Source organism: Nyctibius grandis, chromosome 5, assembly GCF_013368605.1.
Source record: "Nyctibius grandis isolate bNycGra1 chromosome 5, bNycGra1.pri, whole genome shotgun sequence".
Taxonomy (NCBI): Eukaryota; Metazoa; Chordata; class Aves; order Nyctibiiformes; family Nyctibiidae; genus Nyctibius; species Nyctibius grandis.
The window spans coordinates 73,990,980-74,014,251 of NC_090662.1; the positions used below are offsets into that span (position 1 = coordinate 73,990,980).

Genomic DNA, 23,272 nt, shown 5'->3' on the forward strand with positions numbered 1-23,272 from the left:
ATCCCAAGAAGGGCCTACCTCACTCAGTCAATTCTGTTTCTAAAGTAATATAGAAATCAAACTGTGAACCAGCAGACAAAGCAAATGCAGCTGGCCCCAAGATCCTGTGAATATTGGCGATTATCATGACATTTAATAGTATAATGGAATCTGACTGAGTCCTAAAGTCAATAGTATGTCTCTCTTAGATCCCAGATATTCTTAGAGTTGGAGCAGCGAAATACTTTGGACAAACCATCCTAGGAGGGCCTTTCCACATAATTGTGTAAGTACACCACTTTTTAAATCTAATAATATATCGTCTCTCATTTTCCCCACTGCTATCTTTTACCAGATGAGTCAGTTTCTCCATTCTTTTGGAGTATTCCTTCTCTTGATTTATTTCTCTTACTGGCTCAACCGGTGTGTAGGAAGGCAGGTGAATAGACAGGTAGAGTTGACAGTGCTGAGAGCTGGTGGCTGTATGTTCCTGTCTTGGAATTTTTGAGAAAGAAAAAAACCAAAAAGGAAGGTCAGATTCCTTTAACGGAACTTTTTTCACTGTCTCTTCTTCTTCTTTTGCAGCATCACATATGCTTGCATGATTCTAGTAACCATGGTGATGCGTCTCACCAGCACAACTGGTGAGGTGGTGCCCATGTCCTTTGCCCTGGTGCTAGGATGGTGCAACGTCATGTACTTCGCACGAGGCTTCCAGATGCTTGGACCCTTTACCATCATGATCCAGAAGGTATAAGACACAAACAAATATGGGCTTGTTACACACATCCTGACACCTCTTTGCGGTTAGGGAGAACTGAAAGAATACTTTTTCTCCCTCAGGACTAGCATTAATGGCAAATGGACAAGTTCTTGTCTGCACAGAAGGTTTGAGACTTTCACATTCTCTCTTTAGTGCAGAAGTTTCCTTCAGTCCACTCATGGTCTTAGAATCTGGAAAATGGTTTACGTAGGGTTGCATTGTGACTTGGTGGGACAGTTGGGCCTTATGGTGGCTCTGTCTTTGCTCTACAGATGATATTTGGAGATCTTATGCGCTTTTGCTGGCTCATGGCTGTGGTGATACTAGGCTTTGCATCAGGTGAGTCTACAAAAGGAAAACAGCATTATATTACCCCTAACAACTTCTTTAGTATGAATTAAGTGTGTGGGTTTTGATTTATTCTCAGATTGCCCTCTGGATTAGCTGGCAAAGGCGGTGATGATGTGTAGGTTCTATTTCTTTGAGCATGGTCACTTTCCCGGTATTGATTTCTGTTCTCATGAGTTTGGTTTTCAGTTCTTCCTCTTTCCAGGGTAATAGAAATTAGGACAATCCAGATAATTCTACATATATATATAAGTCAAGGTTTTAAAACACACTACATTTATGATATTTATCTTTGGAAAATGAGATTAGCACACATAGCTTTATTATATCCTTGAAGAAGAAAATATCACTATTTTGGGAACAAATAAATAATCAAACTAATTCTGAGTCTTTTTATAATGGACAGCAGTGATTCTAGTCAGGGATTTGTCCTTGTTATGCTGGGTACTGCACTAGCATATAAACACATGCAGCTCCTTCTCAGACCACTTTGTGTTGTCAGTATCTCTTATATGACCCTGTTGTTGCTCTTGAAATGTGATTCCCATTGTTAAACTCTCTCTCTCTTTTCCCCCCTGTTGTTCTCCTCTAGCTTTTTACATCATTTTCCAGACAGAGAACCCTGAAAACCTTGGGCAGTTCTACAACTATCCCATGTCCTTGTTCACCACATTTGAGCTGTTCCTCACTATCATTGATGGCCCTGCAAACTACGATGTGGACTTGCCCTTTATGTACAGCGTGGTATACTTTGCCTTTGCCATCATTGCCACCCTCCTTATGCTCAACTTGTTAATTGCTATGATGGGCGACACCCACTGGAGAGTGGCCCATGAGCGGGATGAGCTCTGGAGAGCCCAGGTAATCTAGTTTAGGTGGTAGGGGTTGTCTTTGAATAAAGAATGGGGAAAAGTTGTCCAGGGAAAATATGCTAGACAGTGCTATTACTTAATCTGCCATCTGTGCTCTAAAGGAGGTACTTTAAAAGCTTTCCTTGGCCTTCATTTTTCTCAGTGGTTAATAAAATAAGCCATGTCCTTTTAATTCTGTTTTAAAGCTTCTGTACATCAGCCAACAAACTTATTTCCTCCTTTCTATGAGTCTGAAGTGTCTAAGTGCAAGACTATACTCTTCTGCACATCTTCCCATGTGAAACTGTCTTCCAGTATATCTTTGCTATGTGGGTATTCCTACCTTATTTCAAATAGCAGCTAGAAGCCCATCCAGCCTTTCTCGTCCATCCTGTGTCTCCTTAGCTGTTTGTTGCTTATGCATGGAATCTCTTGTTAAAAAGAATTAGAGTTGCATCTTTTTTTACAAATCACATTTCTGTTTAACTGAGAGTTAAATTGTAATTATAGGGATTGAATGAGAGGAGACAGAATGCAAGGTAATGATTACAAGTAGGTCAGTAACATCTTTAGAACCATTAAGAGAAGTTTGCCTGACTCTCTTGCTCAAAAGACAAAAAAATTCACCCAGATCAGTTATATAGCTGCTCAACAGGCAATCCATTTCCTAGTATTTTTCTGTGAGAAAGCAACAAGTCAAATGGTTAAATGCAGTTGTGTGGCCACATTAGTAAGTTATGATGATAGTTAAATACTGTCCTCTTCTCTAGCTTGCAAATTAATTACCTTACTCGTTGCCATCAGGTATAAACAGAAAGAAATTTAACAGCGTTTTAAGAGCACCATTGCTTCCTCTAAACATGGCACAGTTAGGACTAAAATAGTGAATCGCCCTATAATGGAGTATTTAATCTATGATTTTTCTTCATTACATATGGAGCTGTAATGAAGTACAGTAATGGGTCAGTACTCATGAAACTGATAATTTTGAGTCTGATATTTTTCTAATTCATCTGAGTTCTTTCTTTTTTTTTTTTATTCTAAAGGTTGTCGCTACTACTGTCATGCTGGAGCGGAAACTGCCACGGTGTCTCTGGCCTCGCTCTGGAATCTGTGGGAGGGAGTACGGGCTAGGGGACCGATGGTATCTCAGGTGAGTTCTGTTCTAGAGTGTGTATGTAAGTATCTCAGAAGAAGAATCCAATGTATGGATGTTAATAAAGAGCCTTTCCAGTGTCCTGGGGAGGAGTGTTTGGAGTCCTTCCCTTCCAGAATACAGACCCCAATCTGTTTTCTGTCTGTGATTGATAGGCAAGCACTGTTCCCCTCAGAAAGCTCTGCGCTGTGCAATTCCTTGTGAAATCAGCTGATATTTTCTTATCTGGTAGTCACAGGAGACAGACCCCAGAAATTGCATGGATTATAAGGCTTGAATTTTTATTTCAAACTTCTTATAATGAGTATCACAAAACTTCACTGCTGTGCTTGGTTGGCTGTCCCTATCCATTAGATGCATGAAATGGCAGAGACAGAATCAATCCATCAGGCGTTCAGCAGCAAGGAACTGCATTACAGATGATTCAAAACCAGAACAGGAATAACTAAAGGCAAGACTTCTTTCTCATGTGAACCTAGTAACTATATTATACTTTGCAAAGACTGCATCAGGTGACAAAGTCTTAGGTCCAGGATTTCAGTTTAGGCACTGAAATAACAAACAATCAATCTGTAGTCTAGATAACACTAGATTCCTCATTATTTCTGATTTTAATCGATATTTATACCAGGGTGAGAAAAGATTAAACTTTGGGCATATATCTTTTCTAACTGCATCATCTTTTGCTGATAAAGCCAGAAGGGGGAGTGTTGGCTGTATGAAATAGGACTTTCTGCAGGTTTTAGCAGAGAAATGAGCCTCGTGGATTTTCAGGTTTGCTGGGCAGAACAAGCAGACCTAAAGTGGTACCAATATGCAACACCTTCAGTCCAAGGTGCAGAATATAACTTGGCGAGACCGATATCCTGGCAACAATTCTTCATTGGATGCTATGAGAAAAGAGTGTTGGTGTGATCTAGTTCTGTCGAATTACATGTATGTTCATTGTATGTAGTGTGGGACAGTATTTCAGAAGACAAGTTATAAGTAAGGTAGAGAAGAGTTGGTGGAAGTGGAACAGTTAAATAGAAGTTCAGCAAAAGATAAGTGACATCCTGAGGTGGGAGGCCATGGAGTATCAGAGGAGGAAAGACAAGAACAAAGGAAATGGATGAATATACACATATATACAAAGCATCTGGAGCTAGAGGCAGGTGGGGTAGGTCTGCCAATAGCTTACAGCTGGCAAAATGGAAAGGGCAAATCGTGACTGGGAAATGAGTTAAAGGACAGAAAACCACAGGCAGATAAGGGTACTGAAGTCAATGATGGGGATGAAGGTCTAGGAGATAATTGTGTGCTAGCAGCTGCTAGCACCACGCCTATAATCAGTTTCCTGTTTCTGTGTAGATTTTCTGGAATGTCTGGGTCAGGAGGCATATTTTGGGGAGGGGCTTGGATCTTGTGGCTGCTCGGTTTTGCTGAGAAACTCGCACAATTCTACTTCATAGAGTTTATGTTTTTTAATCCTCTAACAGAGTTGAAGACAGGGTTGATCCCAACAAACACAAGATGATGCGGTACACAGAAGCATTTAAGGCTCAGGATAAGGATAACTATGACAAAGGTTTGGAAAAGCTGGAAATCAATAGGGACATCCCGTACAAGAAAGAACTGTCTGCTCTGTCATTGTCACGGAGGACATCCAGGACTAGTTCTCACCGTGGCTGGGAGATCCTGAGGCGCAACACCTTCCACCAACTTCGTGGAGAGGTCAGTCATACTATGGAAGAAGAGGTCTATGATGTCTAAGAAACCTCTTTTTTTACTCCACAACAGGGATCACTTTTGCCACAACAGTTGTCTTCTCCAACTGTTCATACACACTCCAGCATGCTACACACATTTGTCAGCCTTGAAGAACTCTGCTGGTAAACAGTTCATGAACAGTTCATGGCATCTATGCTATGATATATGAATACAGTCTTTTCTCTCCTACATTAAGTGTCTCTGCTGTTGCACTGATATTTACAACAAGCTGGTGGGCTTGCTGAGCTAAGGTCTGTGGTGGTTTGTTATACTTTGTAGTGCCTTACAGAAATGAGCAAAAGAAGCCAGCAATGGGATTTCATCCATTTACAAAGAAGTGATCAGTAAGCCCTCTCCCAGACTGTTACATACAGTATAATCTCTCCCTTCAGTTTCACAAAATCCCAAAGCTCTCGGAGCAAAGAGAACTGACTGAAGTTCTGTTTTATGATTTGGTACAGAACTGAAAAAAAGCCCTGCAACTAAACTCAGGAATGAAGGTAGTTGCGGACACTGTGATGATTAAAAGGACTGTAACTAATCAGCTGGTATTCAGGGCCTGACAAATTTTGCCCTCTGAGAAAAGGCAGTCTCATATTAGCTGCATTTTCAACATTGCTATCTTAGCAGGACTGTTTTGTTTTTAGTTTGGTTTTGTTTTGGTTTGCTTGTTTGTTTTTTTTTTGTGATGTTTTTTTTTGTTTGTTTTATTTTGTTGTCACATGAATGCACTTTAAGCTTTTGAAAATAAGTGATTGCTACTCCTGGGAAGATTCTGAAGGATCTGAAGTGGGAACTTCTTTTCCTAATGAGAGTGTCTATGACCTGGTTAGGTGACTTTCAGCAGTGTGAAATTTCAGCAGAGCTATTAATCTCCCAAGTGAGTAGAAGCTGGTCTTTTGTTTTCTGCGGAAGAGTAGGGTTTTGAACTGTAGTTCTCTGACTTACAACTGAGCCATCAAGGTCGAGTAGTGAGCTACAATATATCTCTGAAAGAAATGGAGAGGAAATGTCGGAGAGACAAATAAGAGCTATTGCAGAGGCAGTTCAGAAACTGGTGCACACTCTCTCTCCGAAAGTCTAAAACTATCCGAAGAACAACTGAGTCATGCACACAGTTCCCTTCCAGGCATGATACTATGCCAGTCTGTCAGTTTGTCATCTGCCTAGGGCCATTTTAAGAAAAACAGAGAAATGTTCAGAGAAACGGACTGTCATTTCAGTGGTTTTTTTTGTATTCTCAGGAGTGTGAAGTTTCATTCCAGTAGCAAAAGTAAGTGGAAAGCAATCCATGGTCTTAACATTTCCTTCCAACAGGACTAGTAACAGAAACTTTGTTTTTTTAAGAAACCAAGGATTATTATCTAGCACTAGACTTTGAGCCAAATCACCCTGTGATAATCAAAGCAGATAATGAAAAAGCTGAATCCAGTGGATTTCTCATTGTATTGAAATATCACAGCAAACATCTCCTACATCTCCTCTCTTGCAGGTGCTGTAATGAGCATCATGATCTTTGCAATTATGTGCGTTTATTTAAATGTCCTCTTTCTTTTACTTGAATGTGTATTTATGCTCCACTGGAAGACTGACAGAGGACTGTTTCTCTGGAATTCAACTGCATACTTCTGAGTTGACTCGTTTTGTTGAATTGAAAGTGTTGCCTGGTCTCGCTCACTTAAGTATTGTCAGTCCTTCACAAAATCTTTGGGGTTTGTACTGGTGGTCTATGAAGATGGGAACAATGTGATACATTAATCATAACTGTGAACTGTTGCTCTAATTGTAGATGAATTTTCTTTCGTAGTGAAGATGAAATAGCAGGAAGGGGAGAACTGATGGCTGCCCCCTCCCCCCCAAGTGTAGTAGTCTTTTTACTAGTTTGAAAACCTGCAGAAATACAATTAAGATGGAGCTGCATATAGCCATTTCTACAAAAGGACTCATCTTTGTGACATAATAATATTTAAAAAGCTAATTTGAAGTATAAGCTGTGTAAACCCTGGTTCTGATTTTGTGTTGTTCTTCATCGCTATAAACAATAATGAGAATTTTGATCTTGGAACTCAAACCAACATATTGACATTGCAGGAGGCAGAACAGAATTCAGTTAACAGTGCTAGGCCTTTATAGAATTCTACATCTCCTCTCCATAAAAAGAAAAGAAAAAAATCTAGTAGCAGATATTCTTAAGGAAGTGCCTTCTCTTGTAAAATTCCATTCCGTAATAGTTAGCTTTCAAACTCCTTGAACAGAACCCATGCACAGAACAGCATCAGAACTGTGTGATTTATTTCCTATCTTTGGAGTTGCCGAATGTAAATAAGATAGAGAATCATAGAATCATAGAATATTTTGGGTTGGAAGGGACCTTTAAAGGTCATCTAGTCCAACTCCCTGCAATGAGTAGGGACATCTTCAATTAGATCAGATTACTCAGAGCCCTGTCCAACCTCATCTTGAATGTTTCCAGGGATGGGGCATCTATTACCTCTCCGGGCAACCTGTTCCAGTGTTTCACCAGCCTCATTGTAAAAAATTTCTTCCGGATTGCTACTGGAATTTGGCTTCCAGTTTCCTGAGGTGACTTGCATATTAAAAGAAAAACCTGGAAAAAGACCTTATACAAAAGGAGGCAGAATATTTTACCAATACTAAATAATTCCCCAGTCAACTTTGCATAATCTTTTTGTTGATGATGAATGGTGCAGATTGTTTTTAGCATAATTTATTTGATCTGTAGGATAAACAGCTATAGAAGAAAATTTGAGGTGGAAAAAGTCAGCAGATATGATGGGCACACCAGAAGCTGGAAATATTAAATTTAATACATAAATGTGGAATACCTACCCTTTTCCATTAGGACATATACACTTGAGCTGTGCCCATGTGAACCTCAGATGATGAAGTAATATGAGGCACTAGTCTAATATTTGAGCTGCTTGGATGTAATCTGGCTCAGACTTGGAGACAGCAATGACTACAGTCACACAAAGGCAAAGCACTTTTGCTGTAATATTCTGCATGAATGTGGTGCTTCAGGATTTGCTTCAATTTTTTGCATTTTGTGATGTCGTTATATCCTAAAATTCTGAAACAGTGTTGCTGCTTCTTGCTGTTGCAAGGTGTCTTTCTCTCCCTCCTAGCAATATTACAATAAATTCAAAGCAGATATTTCTCCCCTCCTTGAAACTGCTAACCTCAATCTATCTTCTACGTTACCGAAGCAACTTCTAAGTTTATGATAATGTGATAAGAATGAATGTTTTGATCCATTTGCTTGTAGTAAAATGAGAAGTATTTTGCTGAAAATAAAAATATTAAATATGTGGAATATCTTGTCTGCTTCTTTGTGTCTAAAATAAATATAATGCCAATTTTTGTGTTTGGTCCTCTAGTAGCAATTATGGACATTAGTTGACTAATTGTTTGGATTGTCATGTTTGGGTCCATGTTAAATTTTTTGGTTTAAAGCTGTTTTTCCACAGCAATTCACTTCAGAAATTTCTTTATACAAAATTTGTAAAGAGTTTCAAATACTGATTTCCAGTTCAAAATAAGAACTATCAAGGCCCTTATTTTTAAAGTCATTGAGTGTTTAGTGATAACTTCAGTACAAGCTCTCTGGAAAAGAAGCCATATTTTCATGTCAGTGGAATGACCTGTTTTGGATGGTGAGGTGATAGTCCTTGCTATAGCTGCTTGAAATAAAATGCACATAGGTACAGAGAGTTTTTTCAGCAATACACATGCAAACAGACACAGATAGCCCAGTTTTATGTGTATAATTATGGTTCACTGAATTTCATGTTTACACCATTTATTAAATGATTAGTAAGATTTACTTTCTAGCCTGGTTAAGGTCTTCATCTTATATTACACAATAAAGCAAACAAGGCAAAGAAACTGCAAGTGAGACTAATGGGATTAATCCTGACTAATGAATTTCCATAAACTCCTATTGAAGTGCATTCTGTACTCTTGAGGAACTCAGCTGTAAAGAAAGGGTCTTGCTTGTTTATTAGATATCAATAAAATTGCCAGTATACCGAAAAAATAGTTTAATTGGGCTTTGTATTTGCACTTGTTTTTTCACTTGTTTGCAATATTTACCTTTAGTCACAGCAAAACATGCTATTTTTTCAGATTTTTATAATAAATATATTAACAAAACCATCCTTATCTATATCTTGTATAGAGGTAAACAAGTTAAAACAACACTTTAAGCTGATTTTTTGGAAGCTTTCTAAATGAGAATAAACCAATGCAACAAGTACTTGGTTCATAGAAGATTAGGGTAATATTTAGAGCCGTTAACTACTGATTTTAAGATTAAGGTTATTTTTGTTTCTGAAATGATAAGGGAATGGGACCTGGGATGATAGGGGAAAGGGACCTGGGGGTCCTAGTGGACAGCAGGATGACCATGAGCCAGCAGTGTGCCCTTGTGGCCAAGAAGGCCAATGGCATCCTGGGGTGTATTAGAAGGGGTGTGGTTAGCAGGTCGAGAGAGGTTCTCCTCCCCCTCTACTCTGCCCTGGTGAGGCTGCATCTGGAATATTGTGTCCAGTTCTGGGCCCCTCAGTTCAAGAGGGACAGGGAACTGCTAGAGAGAGTCCAGCGCAGAGCCACGAAGATGATTAAGGGAGTGGAACATCTCCCTTATGAGGAGAGGCTGAGGGAGCTGGGTCTCTTTAGCTTGGAGAAGAGGAGACTGAGGGGTGACCTCATTAATGTTTATAAATATGTAAAGGGCAAGTGTCATAAGGATGGAGCCAGGCTCTTCTCAGTGACATTCATTGACAGGACAAGGGGCAATGGGTGCAAGCTGGAACACAGGAGGTTCCACTTAAATATGAGGAAAAACTTCTTTACGGTGAGGGTGACCGAACACTGGAACAGGCTGCCCAGAGAGGTTGTGGAGTCTCCTTCTCTGGAGACATTCAAAACCCGCCTGGACGCGTTCCTGTGTGATATGGTCTAGGCAATCCTGCTCCGGCAGGGGGATTGGACTAGATGATCTTTCGAGGTCCCTTCCAATCCCTAACATTCTGTGATTCTGTGATAACATTTTAATCAAGCTCTCAACTGTGCACAGAGAACTCTTTGGCAAGAGTTTTGGGCCTGCCTTGAGAAATCCACAATCCAAGACAAGAAACTAGTGAAGATGTAAGCAAGCATCTCTGAGATGGGCTATATGACAAGCCTCTGGTCTTGCTACTGTTTTATGCTGGGTTGATAATTGCAATGTAAGATCTGCTGTTATTTTTTCCTCTTTACTGCTCCAACAGAAGCGCACTTTACCATCATCTCTTTGCATACATGAAAACCTTGTCCTTAGAACACTTTCCTACTCATTGATCAAATGCATTGTTTGGCTGAAGTTCTCTTTTTGTTACAATGAATTAATTGAGACTGTATCTCGGAAAGAAGCAGAAATGGGAAAGAAAATACTACAGCATTCCATAAGCTCAACCACCCTATAGTATCAGGATAAATGATTTTAAAAACCCTCTGAGAAGTTCTAAGTTGTTCTAGGAATTTTAATATAAAATATCAATAAATTAAAGTTTCTAGGGGGACAATATCTGCAACACATACTAATCAACTATATTATTGGTATAGTCAAGCTGAACTGACAGCCACTTCACAAAACCATGTTGTGCATTTCTATCTGGGACATGGAGGGAAAGCTGAAGAGAAAGCGAATCCTTCCTAGAATTCCCAAGGGAATAGCTGGGCAAACGAAATGTCAGTAACCAGATGGAAAAAGTTATGGATTCCTTGTCAGAGGTGCTGATTTCTGTAGCATCTTGAGAAAGAAGTTTTCAAACTGCCCAGCTCCTTAAGTACAAAACATCTAAAGCTTTGACTGAGATGAGTGAGGCCTTCACACCTCTTGTAGCTGTGGTTTCAGGCTTCTCACAGATCCAACCAAATGTTAGGGTATTAGTTACTGTCTCCTCACTGTTTCAGATTATGTCCATTTGGAAAACTGCTAAAACAGGAAACAACGAGATCTGATTCGGCATCACATAATTATTCCCACAAATATATACCAGTGATTCTGATCAGTAATCAGTGGCATTACCTATGGGAGAATTTTACAAGTAAGCTTGGATTTGAAGATATAAGAAAAACAAGTGATTAAAAAAATGAATGAAATATTTGAGGTTAGTAGATTTCTAGTAAGATTTATCCATTGACTCATAGAAGAATTGGTTGTAAAGGACAACTGAGATCGTCCAACATCAGACCATGTCTGCCATGACTTTGTCTTTCAGAATCTTGAAAATCTTAAAAGATGGGGATCCAAAAATCCTCTGTGTACCTGCTTCTGTGCTGTACCACCCTTGTGGTGAGAATATTTTTCCTAATGTCCAACCTGAACCTCTCAAGTCCCAACTGATCATTGTCCTTTATTATTCAGACATTAATACGCTACTTTATTTGAATCCTCATCCCCCCAGAAAATGAAGATTTAAAATAAAATGAAATTGCAAATCCATCTTTACTGTCTCCTGTAATTCCCCCTCTCTCATCTGGTCTTGTGCCTATATTTTGTCTTCCACCAGCATTTTAGAGCTCAATATGAGTTTGTATAGGCTTATACAAACCACATTAATTACTCAAGTACTGAAGAGATTTTGTATTTGCAGCTGAAAAATCTGAGCTAAGAAAATTTACTTAATGCCACTTAGCAAACAGTATAAAGCTGGACATTTGTCTTGGTGTTTTTGTGATCAATAACGTTGTATCCCCTGGGATTAAGGGTATGCTTGATGGTGCTGTTCAGATAGATAGCCTTATGGGTCACCTTACAAACTGGTAAGCTGTGAAGCCCTTACCTGCTGAAGGACATCAGCTGAAGCATATTGAAAGGCCTCTGGAAGTAATTTGGGGGGTATGGGTCTTCACAAAGTTCCTAGTAGGCTTCACACAAAACATTGTCTATTCATAATTAGGACAAGAACAAGAATTTTGAAAACTGTGCTCCCTGAGTGTCTTGCTTAAGGCACATCAACAAGACAACAGAAGGCTGTTTTTGCTTTGTAGCCCCAAATCAGACTTTCTGAAGAGCTAAGCTCACCATATTTATTTTCATAATGAGAACATGTTTTTTTCACAGTGAGAACCGTCAGCCACTGGAATAATCTCCCCAGGGAAGTGGCGGATTCCCCAACATCAGACACTTTTAAGGTTCAGATGGACAGGGTGATGGGTCGTCTTGTCTAGACCATGCTTTTGCCAAGAAAGGTTGGACCAGATGATCCTTAAGGTCCCTTCCAACCCAGTATTGTATGATTCTAGGATTCAATGATATTTTGTGAAATTTGCTGTTTATGTGCTACAGAAGATAAGACTGAAATAGTTTGGACTGTCATTAAAGAAAGTATGAGGGTTTCCTCCTAAGTCACTGAATCTGCACCCCATCTTAGCTTGGCACCTTTTTCTTAAATTGTAGTTCATGTGAAATTTTTCATGATTCAGCATTTCCGTGGTTTCACCAAGCTTACAGCACATACCTGTAACATTTACACCACCACCCCAGGGTATGCTCAATGAAAATCAGTACTGTTGATTAGGCCTGTATATGCTGGAGAAGAAACTGGTTGCTGTGTCATACTGTCACACACTTTTCAGAGTAGTGGCCCTGCGAATAAGTCAAGAAAGTTGATTTTTATAAACATTATTTCCAAACTTTGGGACAATAAAATGGGTAAATGCTGAAGAATGACTGTTTAGCTCCTAACTTTAGAGGAAGTTGCTCACCATTTTAAAACATGGCATTACAGCAGGAATACATGTTCATAATATTGAGATGTTGTGGTGCATTTTTAATATCTTTGAGTTGATAAATTCCAAAAAACAGAAACACCTCTTTGGCAGAAATAAGACTGGAATATAGTGATCATAAAAATTTAGTAAATGTTAATGCAGACATTTGGGATTAACAAGGAACAGACATGGGTGTTCAGACATCAGGGTGTTTGTGATAAGGTCATATCATATGGGGGGAAGGAAAGAAGCAGGGAGGAAGGAGGGGAAGGGTGGGAGGGAAGAAAAGAAGGGAGAGAGGAAGGGAGGAAGGAAGGAGGGAAAGAGTGAAGGGGAGAAGGAGGGAGGGAGAGTGAGGGAGAGAAGGACGGAGGGAGGGAGGGGAGGGAGGGAGTATGAAAAGCAAGGGAGGGAATGGTGGGGACAGAGGTCTATACAACTTTTATTTCATATGAAGTACTGAATTTGAATTGAAGTGCTGTCACCCAACCAAAGAAAAAGCCATTCTTAATAAATGACAGTAGGGCCACTTTGCCTCTACAAAATATGTCCACATCTCCTTAAAGGCTTTTTTTCTCTCTCATTAGAGAAAGAGTTTCATAGTACTGCTATAGTCAGAAAAGGAGAAAAGAATCACAGAAATCCAATTCCTGAAGCAATTTTTACACTAAATTAATGAGAATTGTGCATTATAGTCTGGAAGTTTTCTGTTCAACTATTTGTTTATATTGGTTATAAACTGTGAGATCAGACTAGGTTTCTGATGAAACCTGCTATAAGCTTTTAGCTGTAGATGGTGATGACTTACACAGCAAATACTAGAACTTGAACTAAATGTGACAAAACCATAGAATCATAGAATCATAGAATAGTTTTGGTTGAAAAGGACCTTTAAGATCATCAAGTCCAACCATAAATCTAACACTGCCAAGTCCACCACTAAACCATGTCCCTAAACACCACATCTACTCATCTTTTAAATCCCTCCAGGGGTGGTGACTCCACCACTTCCATGGGCAGCCTGTTCAATGATTGATAACCCTTTCTGTGAAGAAATTTTTCCTGATATCCAGTCTAAACCTCCCCTGGCACAACTTGAGGCAGTTGTCTCTCATACTATCATTTGTTACTGAGAGAAGAGACTGACCCCCACCTCTCTGCAATCTCCTTTCAGGTACTTGTAGACAGCAATAAGGTCTCTCTTGAGCCTCCTTTTCTCTAGACTAAACAACCCCAGTTCCCTCAGTCGCTTCGCATAAGACTTGTTCTCAAGACCCTTCACCAGCTTTGTTGCTTTTCTTTGGACTCACTCCAGCACCTCAATGTCTTTCTTGGAGTGAGGGGCCCAAAACTGAACACAGTATTCGAGGTGCGGCCTCACCAGTGCCGAGTACAAGGGGACGATCACTTCCTTAGTCCTGCTGGCCACACTATTTCTGATACAAGCCAGGATGCTGTTGGCCTTCTTGGCCACCTGGGCACACTGCTGGCTCATATTCAGCCGGCCATCAATCAACAGCCCCATGCCCTTCTCCACCAGGCAGCTCTCTAGCCACTCTTCCCCAAGATGAGTAGGAAGTTTGGAGGAAAACCTGTGTATGAGCTAGTGGCTGTGGGATTCAGAAGCGTACCTTTCCTACATGGATCCATATTCCCCAATGTCTAGTCTAACAGTGTTAATTCTGAGTAATCAAAGGGAGACAGGCAATGAAAGGGCTCAGTTCATGTCATTGCGATTTGGAGATCTAAGAGAGGTCACAGAATCACAGAATCAACCAGGTTGGAAGAGATCTCTGGGATCATCAAGTCCAACCGTTGCCCTGACAACACCCTGTCTACTAGACCATGGCACTAAGTGCCATGTCCAGTCTTTTCTTAAACACAATCAGAGATGGTGACTCCACCACCTCCCTGGGCAGCCCATTCCAGTGTCTAATAACCCTTTCTGAAAAGAAATTCTTCCTAATGTCCAACCTGAACCTCCCCTGGCGAAGCTTGAGGCTGTGTCCTCTTGTCCTATCGCTAGTTGCCTGGGAGAAGAGGCCGACTCCCACTTCACTACAACCTCCCTTCAGGTAGTTGTAGACTGCAATAAGGTCACCTCTGAGCCTCCTCTTCTCCAAACATTTCAAAGATGAAAAGACTAAGGGGGATATAATTAATTTTCTTACACTTGAACTGAAAGATAATAAAATGACAAGAGTAGGTTTTAAGGAAGTACAGGTGCAGATGCAGGCAGAACTGAAACTATGATTCTAAGTTTCCTTTTTCTTTATTTTACAAAGCAATGAGATCACAGCTGTTCATAATTTTCCCAGAACTCCATCTATGCTGCTTCTGCAAATAGATGTACATACTGCTTCCATATGCCTGTTTTATGACAGACACAAAACAGAACAAAATGGATTCAAATAAGAGTTAGCTCTTTATTCTGGCTCTGTTAGCTTGCTTGGTCTCCTGGGGCCAGTGCCATGGACTGTTGAAGCAATAGACTGTTGAATCAATAGAGACTGGCTCACTCTGGTGTGACACACTGGGGATGTAGCTGAGATGCTTGAGAACACTGGCATGCTTATTCCTCCTATGTCCCAATGTCTGGGATGGGTCTCACCAGCTCCCATGGGTAAGACGACATGATACTCCACATACAAAATAATTGTGAATAGATCATAAATGTCAATGTGCAAAAGGTCACCTTCATGGCATTGTGTCAACAGCTGGCACTGGCTCTGGACAGCCTGCACACACATATCTGGGTGTCAATCATAATTCTAAAGCAACTGACCTTTAACAAATACTAATCTCACCAGGGAGGGGCTGATGGAAGGAGTGGTTCACCAGCTTGCAGGTGGTGATCCTAGCTGGTCTTAGAGCATAACAGTTTCATCAGACTCGTGGTCTGGTGAAATCCATGCTGAAAGAGGGCATGTGGTCAGTCCAGGTTATTTGGTTGTGCTAAGATCTCTAGCCACCACCTTTTCACAACAGGCTTGGATGTTCTCCTATTCTCTGTGAAGGGCAAAGATAGGATATTTTTAGATGCGTTTTACATGTAGTAGCAATGTATTTCTCTCTCTTCATCACTCCAAAGAGGAGTTGCCGTTTATGGCTTTGTTCAAGATTTTTCCTTCATGAATATTTGATCTATAGCCTTGAATACTGCTCAGGTAGAGTGAGCATCATTGGAAGTGATTTTTGAGTATTTTTAAGAGGGCTTTGCAATATCAGCAGCTGGCAAACTGGGTGCTAGGAGAGCCTGAGGGAGCACTCCTTTAAAAAAGTACAAATGCGGCCACAACGGTGCTTCTCTTACTGGTAGTACAATCAATACAGACCAAATAATCAAGTGTCAGAACTACCTCCTCATAATATAAAATAGGTGACCTATTTAAACTGGAATATATATGAATGCTGACAAGTGAGGGCATTTTCTAACTATAGCACAACTCTTCACTATTAAAAGCAAAAGGGTAAAGTGATATAGTCAGGAACTCTGTATTTTCTTGGGAAGATCTTTTCTAAAACCTTACTTCACCAAAGCTTTCCCAAGAATTAAATCCAAAGATTCAGGCATGTGATTGACTGCTAAAATAATAAAATCGTTATATTTAAGTGTGTCTGCCTATGTGAAACTAGCTCTCCCATTGACTGGTCAGAGGATATTGCTAATAGCTAATAAAACAAATCCTTTAATTTACAACAGTTCTGTCTGTGGTGTTGGTGATAAGTGGTTCTGACACTGCTTTTGATGATCTATGCTAAGAAATACTTCCTCTAGATGTGCATTTGTCTTCACATTTTAACCTTCTGTATGCCTGGATTTTCTTTTGTAGGAAGGAAGAAGTATTTTTCTGTTCTGTCCCTCTGTCCTTCTCTCTGTTCACTGCTCCAGCACGTCCTTCCTTATATAGTTCCATATAATTCTTTGAGCATGGAATAATTTGCCAGCTTGTCTTTTAAAACTCTCTATTTTTATCCCAAATGCCTTTTGACAATCAAAAGCACTGGGGCCACTCCTTGACAAGAAAAGATGTGATCAGGTCTTTCCCTAGTTTTATTACATGATGTACTTACAAACTGCTTTAGAGGGTTTTGCAGTTCTGTGACAAATAAAATCTCCCTTTTTAATATCACATGCAGCCTGATACTAAAACTAATGTGCATAGCCTGTTAGAAAATGAGATTTTATAGGAAGATCTTATCCTAGGGCTAAAATACAGAAAAAATCTCAACCATCTGAGATATTCCTCACATATATACTTTCCCCTGTGCCTTCTCCTAATCTTCTGTCTATCTCTTAATTGCATCAATTACATCTCCAGACACAAGCTTCTTCTGGAGTAGCACACAATTCAAGGAAGCCTAGAATCGTATTTGTCTGTGGGGCACCTCCACTTAAGCACTGAGCCTTATGCAAAAGGTATGCAAACTAGTACATTCAGTATAGGCTCATAATAAAAAACAAAGGAATCTAATTCAAAAACTGAAATAAAGAGAAATATAACTGCACCTGTTGTAGTGCTGACTGTGTATAATAATGTACTAAAAAGATGGGCCCCATGAGAACAAAGGCATAACCATTTCTTTTCTACAGTAATGGGAAAAAAGCTACCATATCCCACCTCATCATGGACTTGTGATCCAGAGTGAAATTGCCAAAGGTCAGAAATGAGATTAGATTATCAATTTACAAAACGTTTTTTCATTATCATCTTTGCAGACTCCTAATTGCTGAAATACATTAAAAAGTCTATCTGTACATACCGTCACTTTTGCAAGACACCTGTACCTAAGTTCTCCTCTATTTATACAAAGCATATTTGTTTTCTTCTCAGGAGCTGCAGAGTTTTACTCTTGAACTTGTCTTTATTGTCAGACACAAATATTACATTGTTATTAGAATCTTTATTTTTAATAGTAATTGCATAGCAGCTTCAAAGGCATTTTCAGAACTACAGAGTAACATAGGACTTACAGAAAAGTTCAGGCAATTTCCATAGCATTTTCTTTTCTGTAACCTGAAGAATATGCAAATAGGCTATAGAAGCACATAAGATAACGGGGTACTTAATGCAGGTTGCTCTAAATCATTCTCCTGGGGCTTCACATTACTTCATTAGACATCTGGGCTGAGTTTGGAGCTTTGGGGGTTGGGCACTTGTCTTATATCGTTATTGTACTAACTAATTTTGGGGGTTCTCCCACACTGGTATCTTCTGCTGTCATTTAGCTATTTAGGCTTTCTGCACAATAATATACAGAGAAAATTAATTGAATGTACTGGTTTTGCTTAGGATAGAGTTAATTTTCTTCATAGTAGCTTATATGGTGCTGTGTTTTAGATTTGTGATTAAAACAGTGTTGATAACACAGGGATGTGATAGTTATTGCCGAGCAGCACTTGCACAGCATCAAGGCCTTTTCTGTTTCTTACGCTGCCACACCAGCGAGTAGGCTAGGGGTGCGTGAGAAATTGGGAAGGGACACAGCCGGGACAGATGATCCCAGCTGACCAAAGGGATAGTCCATACCACATGATGTTGTGCTCAGAAATAAAATCTGTGGGAAGAAAGAGGAAGGGGGAATATTTGTGTTCCAAATAAACTTTACATGTGATAAAGCCTTGCTTCCTAGAGATGGCTGAACGCCTGCGTGCTGATGGGAAGTAGTGAATGAATTCTTTATTTTGCTTTGCTTGCACATTCAGCTTTTTCTTTACCTATTAAGCTGTTTTCATCTCAGCCCACAAGTTTTCTCACTTTTACCCTTCCAATTCTCTCCCCCATCCCACTAGGGGAGAGTGAGCAAGATCTGTGTCTGTGTGGGGCATAACTGCTTACTGGGGTTAACCCACAATGGTGAAACACCAAAAAAAAAAAAATTCATTGTACACAGAAACTTGGTTGAGAAACCATCTGAGTCACAAATAAGAAATGCATAAGGGAGGAGAGATGACCAGACAGTCCTGCATATTCTTCGCAGATAATGTCAAATCAAAGGGACATATCTCAGCAGCTCTCAAAACTTCCTTGGACTTAGGGGTCTAAAAATGGTTCAACTTATTTTCAAGATACAAACCCAGAATATACAGACATTACATCCAGGCTGTGGCTCTTTCAGCCTGTCCTCATGAAGCTACTCAACTTTTTTTAATTAGTCGTTGAAAAAAAGATGTGGATTTGACCTTCTAAATACCAAACAAGTGCCTTAAAAACCCAAACTCCAGAGTAAATCTACTAGTGTTTTACTTGTACTCTGATCTGATTTTATTTAAATTCATCATTATTTATAAAATACTATGAGATCTAGTAAAGAGAAGTGCAATATTACAGTTCAGCAGTTTTTGTTCTCTTGAATAATGGTATCTGAATTCCTGCAGTCTTCGCTTTTTTTTTTCTTCTGAGTATTTCAGCTAGCTCATTATTATGGGCTCCTTTTTCCCATTTACCTTCATAGTCTCCATTAGTTAAAGTTCATGTGTTTCCAGGGTGCTCCTTAGTCATTCTGTTTCAGTCCTCTTCGATTATCTGCAACCGATCTTCAATTTCTACCTCTTTCTTACATTTTCAAATTATTATGTTTGTTTTATGATTTGCATCCTTTTGAAATAAGATTTCTGAACCTTTGGAGGCACTTGTTTAGTCTGTTTCTATTAATTTTGATCACATCAAACACACATCCACATACACACAGTGGGAATTTCTTGCTTGAAACCATTGAGCATTTTCTTCACTTACAAACTTCACTACACATAGAAGTAACCCTTTCCTGTTTGTATTTGCCACCTACTTGTATATTTCACCTTTGAGACTGGGAAAGCCCTGTCACGCATAAAAAAAGTAAACTCAGCAATGGTGAGAGTTGTGTTAGACTAGTTCTACATGTCACTAGATAAAAAAAAATTCATTAAGGGCAGGGCCTCCCCATTTCATGATACGGATCATAAAGCTACAAGAGAAAAGATGACTTAGTTTTCAAAAGAGACTTTGAGTTTTCAAGTTTAGGTCCTTGTTGCCATACAAGCTCAAAAAGAGTTAGCCAGGGAATCCTCTGGATAAAACTGAGAATCTTCTCTCTAACCATCTTATTCTGTATCTTTAGGAGGTGATACAGAACATGGATAGAACAGGGTACAATCTATTTTGTTTGACATAGTCTCTGTTGGGGCCAGTTCCTATGATTAGAGAACTAGGACCATAAGATCATGAAAGAATTCAGATTGGAGGGGACATTAGAAGGTTATTTTGTCCATACTGTTGCTCAAAGCAGGGTCATCTATGAGGTCTGACAAAGTTGCTTGGGTCTTTCTCCAATCTGATCTTGAAAGCCTCTGAGGAAAGAAACTGCACAAACCTTCTGAGAAACCTATTCCAATGTTGAACTGTCCTCATAGTGAAAAGCTTTTTCTTTATACACAGTTGGAACCTCTCTTGTTCTAACTTTCTCCCTTGCCTCTTGTCCTCCCACCATGCACTACTGTGAAGAACCTGGCTCCACCTTCTCAATAACTTCTTCATATGTACCTGAAGGCTACTATTAGGTCTGCATGAAGCCTTCCCTTGCCCAGGCTGAACAAGCTCAGTTCCTCCAGCTTCTGCTCAGTGCAAATGTTCCATTCCTCTGACTATCTTTGTGGTCTTCTTATCATGTCATTCAGTTTGTCTTCCTCATATTGGGGAACCAAAAACTGGATGTAGTACTCTAGATGTGGTCTAAGAAGTGCTGCATAGAGGGTAATAATCACTTCTCCCTATCTACTTGTTATGTGCCTTTGAATACAGCCTATGGTACTGTTTGCTTCCTTTTCTGTCAGGGTACACTGCTGGTTCATATTCAGCTTGCTGTTTACCAAGACTCTCCAGATCCTTTTCAGCTGAGCTATTCCCCAGCCAATCTATTCCCAGCCTGCACAGTTGCAGTGCAGTCTTTGACTTTACACTTGCTGAATTTCAGTAGCTTCCTTTTGGTCCATTCTTCCAGTCTGTCTAGGTCCCTTTGGATGGCAGTCCTGCTCCCACAGGTATCAAACAGTCCTCTCAGTTTGGCATCATCTGTAAAGCTGATGAGTAAGCACTCTGTCACCTCCTCCAGGTCATTGATAGAGATGTTGAACAAGACAGGCTGCAGGAATAACCCCTGCCATACCCCACTGGTTATTGGTCTCCAGACAGAATAGAGTCTACTGATCAATTAACCACTCCCCTCTGAGTTTGACTATTCAATCAGTTTTTATGTGTGTGATTGTTCACCCATCTAGACCGCAATGCCCTAACTTGAATACAAGAATACTGAGCAAGAAAGCATTGAGGGATTTTCTAAATTTGATGTAAATAACATCTGTTGCTCTCCCCTTACCCACAAATCAAATCATTTTATCACAGAAAGCAATCAAGTTGGTCAGGCATGATTTAACCTCGTCAAATCCATGCTGACTATTTCAAATCACCTTCTCTGTATGTACCCACAAGACTTGCTCCATGATTTTGTCCAGTGACTAAAGTGAAGCTATTCACGTTGAAGTTTCCCAGCCTGTGATCATTGACTCAATCTTCCACTGGCAGTTCTTCTTCTCATTGAACTCTCCTGCCAAGCACAGAGGCCTAAAAGAACTCGTTGGTGAAGACTGAGCAAAGAAGGCATTGTGTACCTCAGCCCTTCCATGTTCACTGCCTCTAAATTACCCACCTGTTCAACAATAGGCCATCATTTTCTTTGTTCTGGCTTTTACTACTAACATAGCAATAGAAGCTCTTTTTGTTGCTGTTGATGCCCTTGCAAGTGTCAACTCTAGTTGAGCTTTAGCTTTCCTAACACCATTCCTACCTGTTTATGCAATATTTTTCCTTTGTAGCCACTGTGGTTTAACCCCAGCTGGCAACTAAGCACCACAAAGCTCCCCAAATCTGGTGGATTGGGGGAGGGAATCAGAAGAGTGAAAGTGAGAAAACTTATGAGTTGAGATAAAGACAGTTTAATAGGCAAAGCAAAAGCCACGCACGCAAGCAAAGCAAGACAAGGAATTCATTCACTGCTTCCTATCAGTGGGCAGGTGTTCACCCATCTCCAGGAAAGCAGGGCTCCATCATGCATAATGTTTACTTGAGAAGACAATCACCATCACTCTGAACATCCCCCCCTTCCTTCCTCTTCCCACAGCTTTATATACTGAGCATGACATCTTATGGTATGGACTATTCCTTTGGTCAGTTGGGGTCAGCTGTCCTGGCCGTGTCCCTTCCCAACTTCTTGTGCACCCCCAGCCTATTTGCTGGTGGGGTGGTGTGAGAAGCAGAAAAGGCCTTGACTCTGTGTAAACACTGCTCAGAAGTAACGAAAACATTGCTGCATTATCATCAACACTGTTTTCAGCACAAATCCAAAACATAGCCCTCTACTAGCTACTATGAAGAAAATTATCTCCATCCCAGTCAAAACCAGCATACCTTGCTTCCACTTCTGTATGCTGCCTTTTTGCATTGGAGCTTCATCATGAATTCCCTGCATGAATTCCCAAACCAAACTCCTGAGATATCTATTTGTGTTCCTGAGTACTGTGATAGACTGTTCTTGCACTTGGAAGATGCTATCCTTAAAGACCTACCGGTTTTCCTGTGTGCCTTTAGAGTTCACTTTAGAGCTTCCTCCCGTGGAATCCCACCCACCAGTTTCCTGGAGAAATTGAAATCTGCTTACCTGAAATCCAGGGTCTGTACTCTGCTACTCTCCTTCCTCACACCCTTCAGTGTCTTGAACTCCCCTGTTTCAAGGATGCCACTGATTATCACATCTGCAACCAGTTCTTCCTGCTTATCAAGTCCTTTTGAGAACACATTCATTGTAGCTGCATAGTAATTCAACAAGAGTTTACCTGAAGATTCACTGATTTAGTATGACAAAACAACAGCGCTTTTTTTTTTCTTTTCACGTGGGCAGCACTGGGCTCGGGTAGCCCTTCCCCTCCCACTTTTTCTGTGCTCCTGGATGTGGTTTTGCCCAGTTAGTCTGTGGGGCCAGGCTTTATGTAAATTCCCATACTGATCTACATAATAAATAGCATCTGTGTTCCTTAGGGCACACGGAGATGTTTGAAGCCTTGAAAATCCTTTCATAGTCAGTACTTGGCACTCTCTATTTGATAATATTTCAGAGTGAAATGTTTTGTGCTGGAATGAAAGTGCCTTAATTTGGAAAAGGTGTGCAAAGTAAGTCCTAAGAATAGATGCTATCATCCTGCAATGTAATGCATCCTGTAATGTAATCCTACAATATATGTAATATATAGTATCATGGGAATATACATCCATGACTGAACACCTGCTTGTAAAATACTAAAAATTAAAAAAACAAACTGAGGATCTGTTCTGGTAAAGTTGTAGAGAAGAAAGGTGCTAAGCAGTTCATGCACAAAATGAAGTTTAATATAGTCACTAGACAAGAGTATTGCACTTACTGTTCAGACTATGACAGAGACAGGGCTTTGTTACAGAGTTTACAGCCATAAGACTCCATTCACTTTTCACTAATTACAACAGCTACTTGAGTTGAAGTGATTAGCATAAAGAAGTGTGGCTAGATAAAATGATTTGGATCTAGAGCTAAGTTAAAAAATTTTTTTTACAATTCAGTCTATTTCAGTAAGACCCGGAT

At 40.0% G+C, this 23,272-nt stretch overlaps 1 protein-coding gene across 1 annotated transcript in view; it reads left to right on the top strand.

The window, feature by feature from the left end:
* Window positions 1-11,255, top strand: part of LOC137663762 (transient receptor potential cation channel subfamily V member 5-like) — a 31,742-nt gene extending 20,487 nt beyond the window's left edge. The window contains exons 10-16 of the mRNA XM_068401285.1: window positions 189-265; window positions 565-730; window positions 1,015-1,081; window positions 1,683-1,951; window positions 2,988-3,094; window positions 4,576-4,810; window positions 11,151-11,255. Coding sequence (XP_068257386.1) covers window positions 189-265; window positions 565-730; window positions 1,015-1,081; window positions 1,683-1,951; window positions 2,988-3,094; window positions 4,576-4,810; window positions 11,151-11,255 — 1,026 coding nt within the window. The remainder of the gene's footprint in view (window positions 1-188; window positions 266-564; window positions 731-1,014; window positions 1,082-1,682; window positions 1,952-2,987; window positions 3,095-4,575; window positions 4,811-11,150) is intronic.
* The last annotated feature ends 12,017 nt before the right edge of the window (window positions 11,256-23,272 follow it).